Here is an 18,501-nt window from a genome sequence, read left to right as displayed (position 1 = left end):
TTAGATTTCGGGGCAGGATCTTAAAGAAACATAATTAGTATAGTATACATTTTTTAACAGTAACTTTAAATCAGTAATGAGATTAAACTTTACTAATTACTTCATTATTTCATTTTTGATCTAATATTGTGTAAACCTACATCTAAATGTGCAATCTCGGTAGCGCAAGGGTTAGTCTTACTTTAAATCAAATAAAATTGTGGGTTGCAGTCCAATGTGAATGTACTCAATTACGAGTAACACGCTTAAAAGAAAAAAAAACACAGTAAAGAAACAGGCCGTACGGTGGTAGTTGTTAATTTCTGTGTAATTTTTGGTCTCTTGTAGAGAATTGTCTTATTGGCAATCATACTACATCTCACACCTGACACCGCATTATTTTCGGAGACAACAAGAGAAAAGGAAAGAATAATCGGTTTCAGACATATGACATATTCAATTTTACAATCTGAAGTTTGTACAAACGTTATAGTTGATACGGGATATTTGATTATTAAAAGTCAAACTACGCCAGGAATCCTCACGGACAAGCCTTATAATGCTAAAGGAAAAACTTCGATTCTGAAAGCGTATTTATGTCTTGGATGAAAGGTTATGACACGCATACCACATCTTGTATTTATGTGATAAGGCTTTCAAACACCAACTTAAACTACCGGTTAACCGGTTAATCGGTCGAACGATTATCCGAGTAACCGGTTAGGCAAAAGTGTACGATTTGACAACACTAATTTTAATTAATCGTCTGATTGCACGTATGATACGATGCTTTTGTCCGCAATTTGCTTTTGGTCCGCTTTTGCTTTTTGTCCGATAATTTTGCTTTTTGTCCGTTTTGCCTTTTGTCCGATTATTTTGCTTTTTGTCCGACATTTTTGCTTTTTGTCCGTTACTTTTGGTCCGTTTTGCTTTATGTCCGGTATGAAAATGTGTATATTTTTAAGGTTTCATTTTGAACTTCGAAAAATCATCATTAGGGCATCTTATCTGATTACCTCACCTACCAACCAAGATGGCTAAAATGACTGAAATAGAACATACGGAGTAAAATGTCTATTTTAAAACCATTAAAAAGAGAGAAAATCTGCCAACAGCAGGATATTGAGCTCTACCAATTGTCAAAACTATCAGATGAATTCCAAACATTGGTTCCATTCTCTAACTATAGTTCGCCCAAACCCAATGTTATGAAACTTAAACAGAATGCTTATTACCGCATAACCCAGATCAAGCTTGAGTTTTTGATTGCGTCACTTTTACTGTTCTAGAGTTATGCCCCTTTGGAAATGGAAAAACTGCTGATTTTTTTTATATCCGTTCTTTAACTGTAGTTTGCCTTAAAAAATGGTATGAAGCTTTCATATGTGAGTATACCACAAAACACGGGTCAAGTATGAATTGTGGTAGCCTCATTTTTCCTGATATGCCCTATATAAATGGGGAAAATACTGACTTTATCGTTTGTGTTTTCTTACTTAATATAAAGTATGTACACAAAATGTATTAAGATGATCAGGTATGGTTGCCAAAAGACAACTCTCCACATGAGACTTAATGACACAGAAATTAACAAATAAAGATCACCGTCCGGCCTTCACAATGAGCAAAGCCAACACCGCATAGTCAGCCCCGAAATGACAATGTAAAACAATTCAAACGAGAAAAACTAACCGCCTCAAGCAAATTTAACGAACCTTATACACAATGCTTAAGTTAGCTCAAGTACAAAAGTGGGTAGTGTCACTTTTGTCGTTATCAAGTTATGTCCCTTTTTAAAGTTATATGCAAGTAGGAGCATTATCTGAGTCCCGTGGACTCATTTCCCATTTGTTATAGGATTAATTGCCGCCCTAAAATATCAAACTTTTTTGCCTGCTATCTTGAAAATTATAATAGATATAGGAAAACTTTATATTGATCAGCAAGATCGGTTCTACAACAGAGGGACGAAAGATACCAGAGGGACAGTCAAACTCATAAGTCGAAAATAATCTGACATCGCCATGGCTAAAAATGAAAAAGACATAAAAAACAAATAATTATAGTACACATGACACAACATAGAAAACTAAAGAATTAGTAACACGAACCCCACCAAAATCTAGGGGTATGCTCAGGTGCTCCGGAAAGGTAAGCAGATCCTGCTCCAATGTGGCACCCGTCGTGTTGCTCATATTATAACAAATCCGGTTGATAGTCTAATTCGGTAGCTTGCATTCATGAAAGGGAAGGGGATTGTGGATACGACGTAAGGAACATATCCGATATCATTTGAGAAACCAGTATAAATGAGACAATTAAGACGAGCAAAATCGTTAATCAACTCCTTATTACAATCAATGTCCGTTGATGATGATCTTGACCATTTTTAATATTTATTTGCGGTTTTTTTTCACCTTATATCTGAAATCTGTAATAAAGACAAGACGAAGGCGACTACTAATTTGATTTATTGCCCTTTAAAAGAGGAACGCAAGATACCCGAGGGACAGTCAAAATCATAGATTGAAAATAAAGTGACAACGCCATGGCTAAAAAGACACACAGACCAATAATAGTACAGAAGACACAACATAGAAAACTAAAGACTAAGCAACACGAACACCACCAAAACCTGGGGGGATCTCAGGTGCACCGGAAGAGTAAGTAGATCCTGCTCCACATGTGGCACCCGTCGTGTTGCTGATGTTATTACACATCAGGTAAATAGTCTATTTCGGTAGTTCACATACGTGAAAAGGGAAGAGTATTGTGGTTGTTGCGAAGGGACGATTTCAACTCCACCCTTTGGGACTCTTGGTTAAATAGCATCCTTTTGAGCAGCAATCCTCTATCAAGGAAATCAAGATAGGAAATACAAGCCTGGGATTATCGTATTAATTGTGAGATATATACTCCGTATGCAGGCGCTGCTGGAATGTTGCTACATAGAAATGGAAAGTTCACAATTTGGAAGCTGAAATCATCTGTTTTGTCGTAAAGTTTAGTTTTCAACCGACCCTCATTGTCAATTTCTAGATGTAAGTCAAGATATGATGCAGACTTAACAGTAATTGTAGTATCCTTTTTCTCTAGTCCGATGGGAGAGATTCGTTCAACATAGTCACCAAATTTTGTATTATTTAGTGAGAGAACATCATCTAATGTATATAGCGAATCGTAAAAATAAAGGATATTGCTTACTTCTTATCTTTCTTCATAAGAAGTTCTTGTATAAAGTCAGCCTCATAATAATAAAGAAACAGTTCGTCAAGAAAAATGCACAATTGGTTCCCATTGGAATTCCGACCGTCTGTTGAGAAACACGTCCCCCAAACGTAACAAACAAGTTGTCGATCAAGAAATCAAGCATCTTGATAATTTCAGTTTCAGAGAATTTTTTGTTTGAATCATAGTGATTTTTCACAAAGTAGGATTTATCTCTCCCCAAGACAAGATACTTGTATCTACGTTCGCCATTCTTTTTAATGAAACGGAGTGATACCAACTTTTTTCAATTTGTCTTTTAGGTTGGAATAGGCAATACTTGTGTAAAGTGTAGAAAAGACATTTTTTTTAATACTATTGCAAGATGAGAGAGTCTTAGATTGTATGTACTCTTAAAAATATTTTTTTAGTATCCAATTCGAACTCACACCACCTCTAGAATAGACAGTTTCACAAGAAATTTGGGGCCTGGGTTTTATTGCTGTTAAAATAGATGCAAATAATTTAGAAAAAAAGGTTTCGTGAAACACTTGGAAGACCAAGCAATATACCGTTGTTTGTAAGGACACTTATGAAGTTTAGGTATCCAATAAAGTGTTACCACTTTATCTTAGGTTAAAATCAAAAGGACCATAGCACAGACCTATAATTATCCAGGATTTCCTCTTTGACAAGTTTCTTGAGGGTATACATGTAGTGTCTTTCGCATTCTAGGATTGTAAATAACAAGAAAACCTAAGGAATATGGCCATTATATTATTGGTCGTTTCTGTGTGTGTTACATTTTACCGTTGCGTCGTTTGTTTTCTCTTATTTTTTTTAGTGTAAACTGACATTGCGATAAGACGTGTCACGGTACTTGTCTATCCCAAATTCATGTATTTAGTTTTGATGTTATATTTGAAATTCTCGTGGAATTTTGTCTGATGCTTGGTCAATTTCTGTGTGTGTTACATTTCAGTGTTGTGTCGTTGTTCTCCTCTTATATTTAATGCGTTTCCCTCGGTTTTAGTTTGTCACCCCGATTTTTGTTTTTTTCCATGGATTTATGAGTTTGAACAGCGGTATACTACTATTGCCTTTATTAATCATTGTAGCAAAATTTGATGCAAAAATGCAGATAACTAATGTGAATATTCAGTTAAAAGAACAATTTTATAAGAATTGAACTTATAAGTATTTTAAAATATTTTTACAAGCGTAGATATTATTTGTTCGAATGTTTTTTAGGGGAGATATCTCTGGTATAGTGCATTTTCTGAAAGAATCTACATGAACTGTTGCTATCTTAAATTTTGGCAAGAAAAAACGCTCGGTCACCCTATTGTATCTATTGATATTCTCAAAGCATTTTCTAAAAGCCATCTTCTTGCATTGTGTTTAGCTTCATATCACATAATGCTTTTTTCTCCGTATAATCCATACAAATTGTGTCATTTTGTCACAACCTGTAGCTTGTGAAAATGCTCTTTGTCTTATCACATTTTTAAAATTTTTGAACATTTCACAGTACCGTATATACTACGTTTTGTCAAATTCTATAATTTTTGTCGAAGCTTCGACTTTAGTCAAAAAAGCGAGACATAGCGATCCTACATTCCGTCGGCGCCGGTGTCGTCGTAGTCGGCGGCGTTCACAAATATTCACTCTGTGGTTAAAGTTTTTGTAATTTTAACAACTTTCTAAAACTATACTGAATTTCTACCAAACTTAGACAAAAGCTTGTTTATGATCATAAGATAGTATCCAGATGTAAATTTTGTAAAAAAATTAATCCATTTTTTCCATGTATTACTTTTAAAAATGGAGTTAAATTTTCTGCCATGAAACATCACATTCACTCTGTGGTTAAAGTTTTTAAAATTTTGATAACTTTCTTATACTATTTTTAGACCAAACTTGGACAGAAGCTTGTTTATGATTAAAACCTAGTGTCTATAAAAAAAAATGTTAAAATTTTGTTCCTGTGTATCTGTATTTTACTTATAAATGGACTTATTTTTTCTTCCGGTTAACATTGCAGTTAAACTTTTAAAGCTTCAAAAACATTTATTACAGTCATAAACTAGCTTGTATTTTTACCAAACTTGGTCAGAAGCTTCTTACAATTAAAAGATACATGTAGTATCAAAAGGTATATTTCTATTAGTTTTTTTTTCTCATTTCAGCTCACCTGGCCCAAAGGGCCAAGTGAGCTTTTCTCATCACTTGGCGTCCGTCGTTCGTCGTCGTTTAATTTGACAAAAATCTTCTCCTCTGAAACTACTGGGCCAAATTAAACCAAACTTAGCCACAATCATCATATGGGTATCTAGTTTTAAAAATGTGTCCGGTGACCCGGCCAACCAACCAAGATGGCCGCCATGGCTGAAATATAACAAAGGCGTAAAATGTAGATTTTGGCTTATATCTCTGAAACCGAAGCATTTAGAGCAAATCTGGCATGGGGTAAAATTGTTTATTAGGTCAAGATATATCTTCCCTGAAATTTTCAGAAGAATCGGATAATCGGTTGTTGGGTGCTATCCCTGCATTTGTAATTTTAAGGAAATTTTGCTGTTTCTGGTTATTATCTTGCATATTAATATAGATAGAGATAAACTGTACACAGCAATAATGTTCAGCAAAGTAAGATCTACAAATAAGTCAACATGACCAAAATGATCAGTTGACCCCTCAAGGAATTCTTGCCCTTTATAGTCATTTTTTACCAACCTTTTCGTAAAATTTTGTAATCTTCTGAAACTACTGAGCCAAATTTAACAAAACTTAGCCACAATCATTATTAGGGTATCAAGTTTAAAGAATGTGTGCGGTGACCTAGCCAACCAAATTAAAATGGCCGTCATGGCTTAAAATAGAATTTATAACTTTGAAACCGAGGCATTTAGAGCAAATCTAACGAGGGTAAAATTGTTAATCAAGTCAATATCTATCTGCCCTGAAAGTTTAAGTTGAACTGGTTGTTGGGTTGCTGCCTCCAATTGGTATTTTTAAATAAACTTTGCCGTTTTTGGATCTTGAATACTATAATTGTTAGAGATAAAATGTAAACAGCAATACTGTTCAGCAAAGTAAGTTCTAAAATTAAGTCAATATGACAAAAAAGGTGAGTTGACCCCTCAAGGAGTTATTGCCCTTTATAGACAAAAGTTTCACAAGTTGTTAATGCTTTTTAACTTGAGCAATTTTCATTAATTTGGTAGATTTTTGTAATTTTTTGTAAATTTTCACAAAATACTTTCCTCTGTTTCTAAAGGGCCAAGTTTATTAAAGATAGAAAACAATTGCAAGAAGGAAGAATGTTCAGTAAAGTAATATCTACAAACACATCACCATCACCAAAACACAATTTTGTCATGAATCAATCTGTTTCCTTTTTTTAATATGTACATAGACCAAGGTAAGCGACACAGGCTCTTTAGAGCCTCTAGTTGCTGACCCTGCGTTTAACTGCAGAAGTAGGTGAGATACTGTGTTCCGCGTAACCCTTACGAATTTTTAATCTATACTTAAAGAACCACCTTAAAGAAGATTATACCTAATTTTTTTAGTTTTGTTATATAGTATAGAAATTTATAATAGATTAAGATATACTTTAAATCACAAAAATTGTCAGCAAGTCAAGATCTATACTAACAAGTCAAATATTGCCAACAAAGTTAGGTAGACTGTGACTCTTTATAGAAGTTATTGCCCTTAAATGAGGATTTGTTTCATCTTCTTTTGTGTTTTGAGCAAAACTAAAGAAGATAGAAGGAAGTTAAACCGCACATGATCAACAATACAAGATCAACAATACATATTTTGTCATAAATTATATTCTTGTGTACAATGTTGAAGAGTGTCCTTTGTGGAATATGCACATAGACCACGGCGATCACAAAGGCTATTTAGAGCCTTTAATTTATAATCATTAGATCTATGCATATTTGATTAAAAATGACTGTTAAGACTAATGTCGAATATTTTTCGCTTGATAGATTTTTGGAACAGATGTGAAGTTCAGGGATGTTTGAACGGACGTAATTCGATTTCGAACGTTATCTCACTCAAGTATGACTTTTTTCTTGCTTTTACGTTCTATATGTAAAGTTTAGCTTATGTCATGATTGTCATGCCCTTATTGTTAAGAAACTTCGATACACAGCAGACTATATGCCAGGTAGTGACAGGCAATTCAGAGTGTAATTTAAGGATGATTTACAAGGATGCAATTGCTTGTAAACTGTATATTTACCCTCTACAGCAGACCACATAATCCACAAATACCTCAAAAGGGATATTTTATTGTTAGGCCATGTCAAGGGAGATATAAAGCAAGAAACGCCGAGCAGGAACGATGCATTTGTCTTAAACATCTCTGATATTGATTCCGCGTGGCTTTCAAATTGACACGAGTATCAAATGATGTTCATGGTAAAACCTTTGGGGCTATATCAATTTCATGGAAATTAACAAAGAGCATGACAACCTTTCCTTGGTAATGCTTTAATGGCGGCCCGGCGTAAAAGATATATCTGTTAACCAACAAAATATCTTATGTGTACCAACAGCTGTCAGCGATGGTCACATAGACAATTTGATACCTTGGTGGACCAAAGTCAGACTGTTCGCGGGATCCATTTAAACATCTAGTGTTGTCACTACATGTAGCATGTGCTGTACAGATTTCGTTGCATTCCAAAAACGCATTTTCTACTGGAACTTAGAAAATTCGGGAAGATAAATCTTGACAGTCATGAGGAACATTTTTATCCCAGGCTCTAAATGCGTTAGTTTCAGAGATATAAGCCAAAACCTACATTTTACCACAATGTTCTATTTTTAGACATGGCGGCCATCTTGATAATTTGGCGGGGTCATCGGATAATTTTTTGAAACTAGATACCCTTAGGATGATTTTTGTCATATTTGCTTTAAATTTGGAGTATGTTCGATAAGGTCCTAAAATGGCCCCCTTTTTTAGGGTAAATTTTTAATTCGGATTTATCGACCAATATCGTGATAAACTAAAGCTAATACATTGACTAGCTAGGATATAAACCATTTTGTTAAACATTTTACGTTTCTGCGTTTCATTATGACGTCACAAGTTGTACTCATAACGATTTTTTACGAAAAAATCAATGAAAATGGGTAAATTTCCATATATTATTGGACTGGAAACATAGAGCGCATACGTCGACAACAAAGATCTTTTAAAATAATGTTTGTGAAGACATTTCACATGTCTTATTTGAATTTTAAGCTTGTCGACGCCTGCGCTCTATGTTTCCTGGTCCTTTATTTGGTTGAAATTTAGCTGATTTTGTCACATTTCACCAAAATCCCTTATCTTGACCTTTTTTGGATGTAAAAATCCACGTGTTAGAATTAAACTTTGACAAAAACAGTTCTGTTTAACTTTCTCACATGTCTTTAAGGTAACTTAATACATTTATTGTCTTTTAAATATGAACTTTATAATTGGGGCCAAATATGGCCCTTACCGAACTTACTCCTTTGTCATTAGTTTCAGATTTTCTAAAAATTAACGACGACGACAGATGCCAAGTCATGAGAAGAGCTCGCTTGGCCCTCTGGTCCAAGTGAGCTTAAAGGGCAAAACGGACAAAAAGCAACGGACAAAAAGCATCGGACAAAAAGCAAAACTATCGTACAAAAAGCAAAACGGACAAAGAGCAACGGACAAAGAGCAAAAGTGTCGGACAAAAAGCAAAACTATCGGACAAAAAGCAAAACGGACAAAAAGCAACGGACAAAAAGCAAAAGTGTCGGACAAAAAGCAAAATTATCGGACAAAAAGCGAAACGGACAAAAAGCAACGGACAAAAAGCAAAATTGTCGGACAAAAAGCAAAATTATCGGACAAAAAGCAAAAGCGGACAAAAAGCAATTTGCGGACAAAAAGCATCGTGTATCACATGTATACGTGACATGATAATTATATTAAATACATTTTACAGCATATTTTGATTTTATAATTACGGAACAACTTTGCAGTATTTTTCTTATTTTTTTAAAATATTTTCACTATGTCAGTAGTAGTTAGTTATCAAAGGTACCAGGATTATAATTTAGTACAGGATTATCCTTCTGATTTATATATTTGAACAAAGCATTGACAAATTTACCTTAAGCACACAAATAAAGCTTAATGGAGCATACTCTTTACGTAATAATGAAACATACTGTGACATCACATAATCCTTTAGATGACAAAACAACAATGTAAGTTTTTTACATAGTCAAAATTTACAGCCAAAAACGGAAGAAGCTTTATAACACTTTGACGGTAAGAAGGAAGGCACCATTGCGAGCTTTTTGTATCATGTAGTTTTCGTCCGTTAGCTTTTCGCATTTTGATTTTTTTAGAACTGCTGAAAATGATATCAAACAGGAAAGAAATAATCCTGACATGATATATATGATTCTTTCCCACAGTCGCAACTAAGGGACGTATCAATCAATGAACTCGCCTGCATGGCCTTTTTGATTTTTGAATGGACAAATTATTTAAATTCAAAAACTATTTGAAATTTCAACTGTTTGAGCGCCAAGAACGATTTTTATGAAAACGAAACATGCTTACATTCCCCATTTCCATTCTCAATTCTATTCTGACATATTTATTCATACGCTTATATATTTGATGATTTTATTCCTGAACCCATTGCAACATACGTTTACGCTCTTCAATTGTAACCAGTAATTTCGACGGAATTATTTCCTGAATATAATGCTCAAAGTCGTGATCTCGTATGAATTGGATGGAAATAGCCATATAAGAACAAAATATGAACATTTTTCATATCAGATTCAACTTAAAAAGAGGTTAACATGAGTTTCCGTGCAAGGGTTATCCTTTTTAAAAAGACTATTTTGTCTATGTATCTGTATAAAACAGGATTACAAAAGTATGCAATATACAACCGAAGAGAAAAGACATGGATTATATAGTGTTTAACCCTTAGGAAACATGGTATATTGATAAGTTGTTATCTAAATAAGTGTTCAGCAGTTTAGGAGCTCACTATGGTTCTTTTGTATTTTGTTGGTAAATTGGGTTGTTAACTTATATTGTTCACTGTACCAAGCCGATGAACCAATCTTTTTCAATCAAATTTCAAAGCTTGTGTTGTAGTGTTGTGTTGTTATGCTCTTCATATTCGTTTTTGTCAGTTTCTAGCAAAGAGCCTATAGTTCGGTTGATTTGAAAATGACTTATTGATTATCTGAAATCAAACCGTTCTTTTCATTTTTTGTCAACATCCATTAAAGCTGGTATATTTGGTAAAATTCATATGATTAACATAGACAATAACAATTATAACACGAGGCTGAAATATCATAACTAATCTACTGATTTGAAGTTCCTTCACAGTTTTTAACATTGTTTTTGTTCAGTTCTAAAGTTGTAAATTTTCAGACATCTCGCGAATCACGTTTTCAGAAAGAAAACAAAAGAAATTAAACAATAGTTTTAATGTGAACCCGCACAATAGGGATAATGCCAATTTGTCCTAAGGTAGAAAGTTCCACGTGCATAAAGTGACAAGTTATAACCCATCTCTTGACAGCCTTTTCCACAATGAGCACAGTGCCCATTCTTAAAATCTTCCTCACTATTGCATGGATGTGACGTAAAATGGCAGTCTGAACTTACTGATTCAATGAAGTAGTAAACTGCTCTCATGTGACCACAACTGTAGAAAGGTGCTATTGCTACAAAAAAAGATATTTTGATTTTGATGAGTTTTCTGTTATATAAAAATAAGAAGATGTGGTATGATTGCAAAAAAAGTATTTCTTAATACAATTTTTACTTTTCGCATTTGACTGTATAAGTATATATTATTATATTTTCTTTTATATGTTATCTCATCCGAAATTTTATGCATTTTTAATTCATTTTTTTTTTCATGTATATTATTTCTAACTTATCTGTAACCTGTGTACTTGCATGGTTTTATGAGAATAAATTATCTATCCAAACATTTACAGCTCAAGTTCACATTAATTCAGACGTACTTATTAAGTTTAGATATAAGATCGGAATGAGAGAAACAACAAATATTGCCTAGATTATTACAAAAAAATAGAAATCACATAAATCAAAACCTCTTTTTGAAAAAAAACCCATATCGTTGTCTCATTGGCAATCATACAACATTTTCTTTTTTATATCACCAGGATTTACTACGATTGTGTTGCATATATGATTTTTTTTAGGGCAATACTTAATTTACATATTGACAAAAAGATATGAAACACTCATTGAATATAAATATACTGTACGGTCAAAAGCACATCCAGGCTGGCTTTTCCCTCCATTTGGATAAAAATCTGCATGCCCCATACGATGTTGGAATCCAAAAACTGCAAGCGAGAAAAATGAAAAATTGCAAAAATATACACGCTAAGCATTTTGATGGTAGGATCGAAATAAAAAGTAAGATTAAGGTTATGAAAGATGCCGTTGCATTTAAGATTCCCTATGCTATGTACATACATATCAAAATACATGTTCACATTAATGAAAACATATAATAAGAATAACATGAATATTTCATACTTTTAATGTTGAATTACATCTTTGTACATCTATTTATTTTACAAGTATTTTACAAAATTTACCTCCAATGCTACTTCATACTAACATTGATAATCTACCAAATTTATTATCATTAACATTACAATTAAGTTGAACTAGATCATAGATGCACTATTTGACAATCCATCGTATCAAACTCGGATTCCAATCGAAAATTGAGTCATTTCAACTTTTATTGAATTTACAGACGTTAACATGACGTTGGAACCGATTTGGTACGTTTTTGATAAAAATACCCAAAATGCATTAAATAGCGAATGGATGTCCCTTCAGTGTTGCTAATGTTTATTATAAAAATAATGTAGAGACACATAGTGAACAATAAGATCGTCTGCACAATAATATGTAAGTCCTTGGAAATGGCTTAAAATTCAACGAACTTATAAACTAGTATATTCTTTTACACAACACGAAGGTTGTGGATCTGCTGTTTTAGTTATCATGTGATTCCTTGGTGGTTTTTTTTTAACCAAATAATCAATTTAGCAATTTCTGCTTAGGTAATAGTATCATTTTTTACCCCTTTAATACAAAATTCATTTAAACTTGCATTATTTCTTCACAAAGCAGGGGTGCTGTGGTGGCCAAGTGGTCTACAGAACCCAACGTAGTCCACTTTACCACAACGAAATAGCCAATATTACTGAAAGTAGCTTAAAACGTCCATTAATCAATCAATTTACAAAGCATGCATTTGTTCATGTATCGTATTTTTTATCCGTGTGAAGTCTTGTAGTTTCAATTTCGAAACATGGTTTCTGCCAAGCCTGTACATATTGATTATTACTATCTTATCGTTCAGCGGCAAATATCTGTCATATATTTCCAATTGTTGAAAAACCCCATGAATGCATGAATGATTTTATTCTCATAAACTAGTACATAGCTACAGAGATAATAACAGTTCATATATAATACATATCTTTGTTTCGCATGTTGAAATCCAAAAACTGTAATCGAGAAAAAGGAAAAATACTTGGAAAAGCCTATAGACAACTTCGTGTTGTGTAAAATAATTAATGTAAGCTTATTAAATTTCAATCTTTTCTCAAGAATTACAATCGAGAAAATTGATACTGAAAATGTGTTCACAACATTATTTTTGCCCCTCTTCTATAGCCATAGCATCAATATACGTCATGGATTATGCAATATGAAACGGGAATTTCTAATTCCCCATTTAGATAAATCGTTTACAATGGGTGTGTCATGCCTGACATTTATTTGTTATTAACACGTGCTGATAAATTACGATTTCAAAAATAAAGATGCGAGTTCGATCTTTGCACGCAGCAATTGCAGTGTATTTGTCTCTAATCTAAATTCACTAGGATTGAAGGTTTTCATTTCCAAAATTGATGGTTCTCTTCCGGCACTCTTGCTTCCTCCAATAATAAATAACTGATCACCACCACGTTATTTATAGAATCATGCCAAAAGTTGCGTTTAAAATTCAATTTGCTGATACAAATCTTAAAAACTGTCTGCATTTATCCACACAATTTTAAGTTATTTTGACAATACACTGCGGCGTGCTTGCATTTACATGTCGTGTTATTGGAATAATATTAACAAATCTAAAAAACAGATAAAAGGTACGCTGTCGGACATAAGATTCAAAATAAAAATACAAATAAAACCTTGAAAATTTATTTCTTCTGAGATCAGTCTAACAAAATCGCATCAAGTCAAAATATTAGGATCATGTTTGTACAAAAAAGAAGGTAGGCATATCCTGCTCCACAAATTGTATTCATCGTGTAAGTCATTATATACAGATTCGTTAAGCACGGTATCATCAATTGAAACTGTTATAATGAATATCATTTTTACTTGCGTCTGAATGAATGACATCGACAAATGTAGCATCCGAAGAGTCCAACCTTACATTTTGATCCGCACGATTAAATTCTGGACCAGCCGGGTCTAAACCTGTAAAAAGCAAGGATATAGCATATGTATAACGCTGTTTTTGTCTATTATTCCTCGTATACTGTATATTTCACTCGCACGCTGGTACAAATGTATAAAACAATATTCAACGATATATTGATGCAGTGACGCTTATAATTTCAACATATGTACAAAGTTCAAAAAGAAGATATGAAATGTACAAATAAAATTATCTGAGAAAAGACATAAACTATTTGAATCGAATAAACTGGAGGTGTGGAATAATTGAATAGTCAATAATAAAATTAACGGTACTAATTGTCTTGCACCAGATGCGCATTTCGACAATACATGTCTCTTCAGTGATGCTCGTGGCCAAAATATTTGAAATCCAAAGCTTATATAAAAGATGAAGAGCTATAATCCAAAAGGTTCAAAAAGTGTAGCCAAATCCTTGAAAGGAATCAGAGCTTTGCATGAGGGAGATACATTCCTTAATTTATAATAATTTCTAATATTTTGTAACAGCAAATTTTAATAACACAAAAAATCCGTATTTTCATGCCAGTACCGAAGTACTGGCTACTGGGCTGGTGATACCCTCGGGGACTAATGGTCCACCAGCAGAGGCATCGACCCAGTTGTATTAATACAATTAACGGTACTAATTTTCTTGCACCAGATGCGCATTTCGACAATACATGTCTCTTCAGTGATGCTCGTGGCCAAAATATTTGAAATCCAAAGCTTATATAAAAGATGAAGAGCTATAATCCAAAAGGTTCAAAAAGTGTAGCCAAATCCTTGAAAGGAATCAGAGCTTTGCATGAGGGAGATACATTCCTTAATTTATAATAATTTCTAATATTTTGTAACAGCAAATTTTAATAACACAAAAAATCCGTATTTTCATGCCAGTACCGAAGTACTGGCTACTGGGCTGGTGATACCCTCGGGGACTAATAGTCAACCAGCAGAGGCATCGACCCAGTTGTAGTAATAAAATTAACAGTACTAATTTTCTTGCACCAGATGCGCATTTATAAAACGCGTTCGAAAATTATGATAACAATGCAGGTCAACTGTTAAGCGAGTGTGATATAAGAAATTATAAACTTAGTACTTAAGTATTTTTTTACCCTTCAATCCATAACTACAATGTATTAACTTTCATATTCAAAAGACCCCTGGATGTTAAAAATTCTAACTTCAGAGTTTTACCGCTCTAAGTTGACATTAAATTTGAAATAAATGTTAAACAATGCAAAAAAGACAACTTACAATCTTATTAAAGTTACATTCATCAAACAAAATACATATATGAAAGCGAAACAACTACATTTGCGGGGATACAGACAGACTACGGGCATTGGTTTTGGATATAAGTGCGTTGAACTTAATTTGTTTGTGGATTTTCAACAGTGTGATTTAACAGCGTAATGTAGCCGCAAATAACGTAAAAAATAAGGTAACTGGTTGATTGCACTCGTCAGTTTGATTTAACTAAACGCGTCTACTTTACTAGGGTTCAAAATGTATAGCCAGAAATGTCGAAAAGTATGTCTTACATTTGACAATAGATAAAGTTTTATAAGCATTCACTCTTATCAGATATCTAATAGACCTGTTTTTCGAACTGTTATAGTAGTTCTATACATTTGGTATGACACCAGCATTTCAATAACGAAATTGATATTTTAGCCATCAGCAATAATATCAATTATTTACTATAATTGTTTGCCTGACGAAATACACATAAACCCAACATACCATGTAGAAATACAGTTATTCAATTGGGGTTGTCACGAAAAAGACAACGCAGTCATTCACACCATTTGCCGTATTGCGTGCAAAAAGGGGATTTCAGTTAATTATTTACCTTTTTACTTTGCTCAGATAGTTATCAAAGGTACCAGGCTTATAATTTAGTACGCCAGACGCGCGTCAAAACGATATCAACGAAGACGAAAGAAGTAATCTGTATATAAAAACTAAGTACCTGTTATTCTACCTATGCCTGGAATGTTCTCACCAACATAACCAGCAATATGAGCACCTAAACTGTGACCAACTAAATGTACATGGTTCAACGTCAGACCACCGGAAGTGTGTAGCAATTTGACCATGTTAGCAGTAATGGCACCCACAACACGAGTGTTTGCTACAGCTTGGTTATATTTATCATAAGCTCCTTTTGTCCAAACCACAACGATCACATTCACATTAAACTGCCAAAATAAACACATAATAAAATGATTATGTTCAATCTATGAATAGCGGAAAACTATATATTCATCATCGTGTAAGCATTTACATCGTTAAGCCGACTCTACAGTATAGGCCTGTTCTGTATGGACACACATGACATTAACACCGTTGAAAAAGCATCTCGTTTTATCACTTATAAATGCAGAAATAAATCAGAGCGTACGATTAATCATCTTCATTTGCAGGCCTTCTTTATAAAAAAAATATTCATAAGATTAAAATCTTCTACAAAACAGGATTTCATATAACCAAATGACATATGAATAAACCTATAAACCAAGCACTATTTATTTACATATACAGTAACATTCTTATTTCAAATGTCACATTACAAGGATGTGTTAACTTTTCAGATCAAAAAGAAATATGTAAATCTTATCATGTGTTGATATTTTATCGCAAACATAATTGTAAAGAAACTGGACGTCTAGCTTACTTGTTTGTCTTTTTCGTTTTTAGCCATGGAGTTGTCGGTTAATTTGCGATTTATGAGTTTGACTTTCCCTTTGGTATCTTTCGTCCCTCTTTTTCTCAATTATCCGCCATGTATCTTTCATGAGTTTTTAGTCGACACTAGGATCCTCTTTGTCTTTTCTTCTGAATTACATCCTATGATAATCCATCAATTTATTAAAGCTTGATTTTCAATGTAGATAAAATTCTATAGAAAAGATAATGATTTCAAAAATAGAATATTCATCAACTTACATTTTTTACGAGAGCACTTGTCATAAGTTTTATCCAATTATTGTCTTCTTCTCCATGAAAACCATGTATGATAAACACTGTCCTGTGCGCACCATTGAAGTGTGTAGATTTTATAGACGCTCCAGTTCCATTTGGATCCAGAAGTTGACCGTTGGTTGGGTTGGCTCGAGTATACAGATGGAATGTGGTTGCAATGTGATTTGGAGAGAGTGGAAGCGTACCGAAAGTGTTCCAGAATGGCGCAGAATTACTAAAGCATCCAATGTGTGTATAACATACTTGGTTAGCTATAAAACATGTTTAAATTAGTATATTCAACACTTATCTGTACATCTTATGCATCATTTTTTGCATTTGCTTTTTTAAATGATTTTAATCAATAAATACGAAAATAATAACATCAAACCTCTTTATAATATAAATCTCGAATTAAAAATGTATTCTTCCGATATATCAGTCTCGTTGAAATCTCGCCTCTGGAATTATTTGCACAATATGAGATACAAGTGCATCATATTAATGAATTTAAATAATATATTATAATCACACAGTGTCACTTACTTTTAAAAGAAAATAAATTGTGTACAATAAGTGGTTGTGTCATTACCAATCAAGTCAGTCTTATTTACCTGAATGTTGAGAAAATGGAAATGATTTGACCAGAAACATAAAAAATTCAAGATCATTTTTCTTTTCAAATTTATTAGATATGTATTTGATCTGAGCGTCACTGGTGATTCTCATGTAGACGAACGCGCTTCTGGAGTACTAAATTATAATCTTGGTACCTTTGATAACTATTATATAAAAGCTCTTCCTCTTTTATATAAGCTTTGGATTTCAGATATTTTGACCACGAGCATCACTGAAGAGTCATGTATTGTCGGAATGCGCATCTGGTGCAGGGAAATTGGTACCGTTAATGTTATTACTACCACTGGGTCGATGCCTCTGCTGGTGGACTGTTAGTCCCCGAGGGTATCACCAGCCCAGTAGCCAATACTACGGTACTGGCATGAAAATACGGATTTTTTTGTGTTATTAAAATTTGCTGTTACAAAATGTTAGAAATTATTATGAATTAAGGAATGTATCTCCCTCGTGCAAAGCTCTGATTCCTTTCACGGATTTGGCTTTACTTATTGGACCTTCTGGATTATAGCTCTTCTTCCTTTATATAAGCTTTGGATTTCAAATATTTTGGCCACGAGCATCACTGAAGAGACATGTATTGTCGAAATGCGCATCTGGTGCCGGAAAATTGGTACCGTTAATGTTATCATAATTATTTGACTATTAAAAAATTACGTCAAATGTTTGATAATGTTTGTTGATATACCAGGAAATATATGTATCATACAATTCGATGGTTTTGTACCAAACATGTTAAATAACGTCACGTTATTGGTTGAAATACCATTGTTTAGGACGTTATCACAACGTTTTGGTGTATGGTTGAGAACAATATATTACCAATTAAAAATCCATCATATTCTGAAACGGCGAATATCTACAAAAATATCCTGAGAAAAATATATATTATTCCTTTCTCATTCCCGTTTTCAGGCTTATCATACCAAGAGATGAAAAGGCAAAATCAGCAAATTTTGATATTTATTAAATGTAAACATCATGGTATTGTCATATTTTATGAGAAAACATATTGTAGAAAAAAAAACACTTATAATTTTTTTTTTTGACTTACCATTTGCTACGAGCAAAAGGGATGCAGCAAATAGACTTACACACCACATCATATAATGTTGCGTTGTGCAGAAATGGAAATGTTAATATAAACACCAATTCAC

At 33.4% G+C, this 18,501-nt stretch overlaps 1 protein-coding gene across 1 annotated transcript; it reads right to left on the bottom strand.

Annotated features, from left to right (window-relative positions):
• Positions 1–10,649: 10,649 nt before the first annotated feature.
• Positions 10,650–18,501, bottom strand: LOC134683667 (inactive pancreatic lipase-related protein 1-like). The gene is made up of 6 exons (XM_063542979.1): positions 18,399–18,501; positions 16,694–16,980; positions 15,717–15,945; positions 13,658–13,756; positions 11,509–11,589; positions 10,650–10,935 (listed from the first exon to the last, which is right to left on the bottom strand). Exons 1-6 carry the CDS (start codon positions 18,448–18,450, stop codon positions 10,694–10,696), a joined length of 990 nt encoding a protein of 329 aa, XP_063399049.1. The 5' UTR covers positions 18,451–18,501; the 3' UTR covers positions 10,650–10,693.

Source organism: Mytilus trossulus, chromosome 9, assembly GCF_036588685.1.
Source record: "Mytilus trossulus isolate FHL-02 chromosome 9, PNRI_Mtr1.1.1.hap1, whole genome shotgun sequence".
NCBI classification, from domain to species: domain Eukaryota; kingdom Metazoa; phylum Mollusca; class Bivalvia; order Mytilida; family Mytilidae; genus Mytilus; species Mytilus trossulus.
The sequence above is the reverse complement of the archived record's forward strand: the minus strand, read 5'-3'. Positions and strand labels throughout refer to the sequence as shown.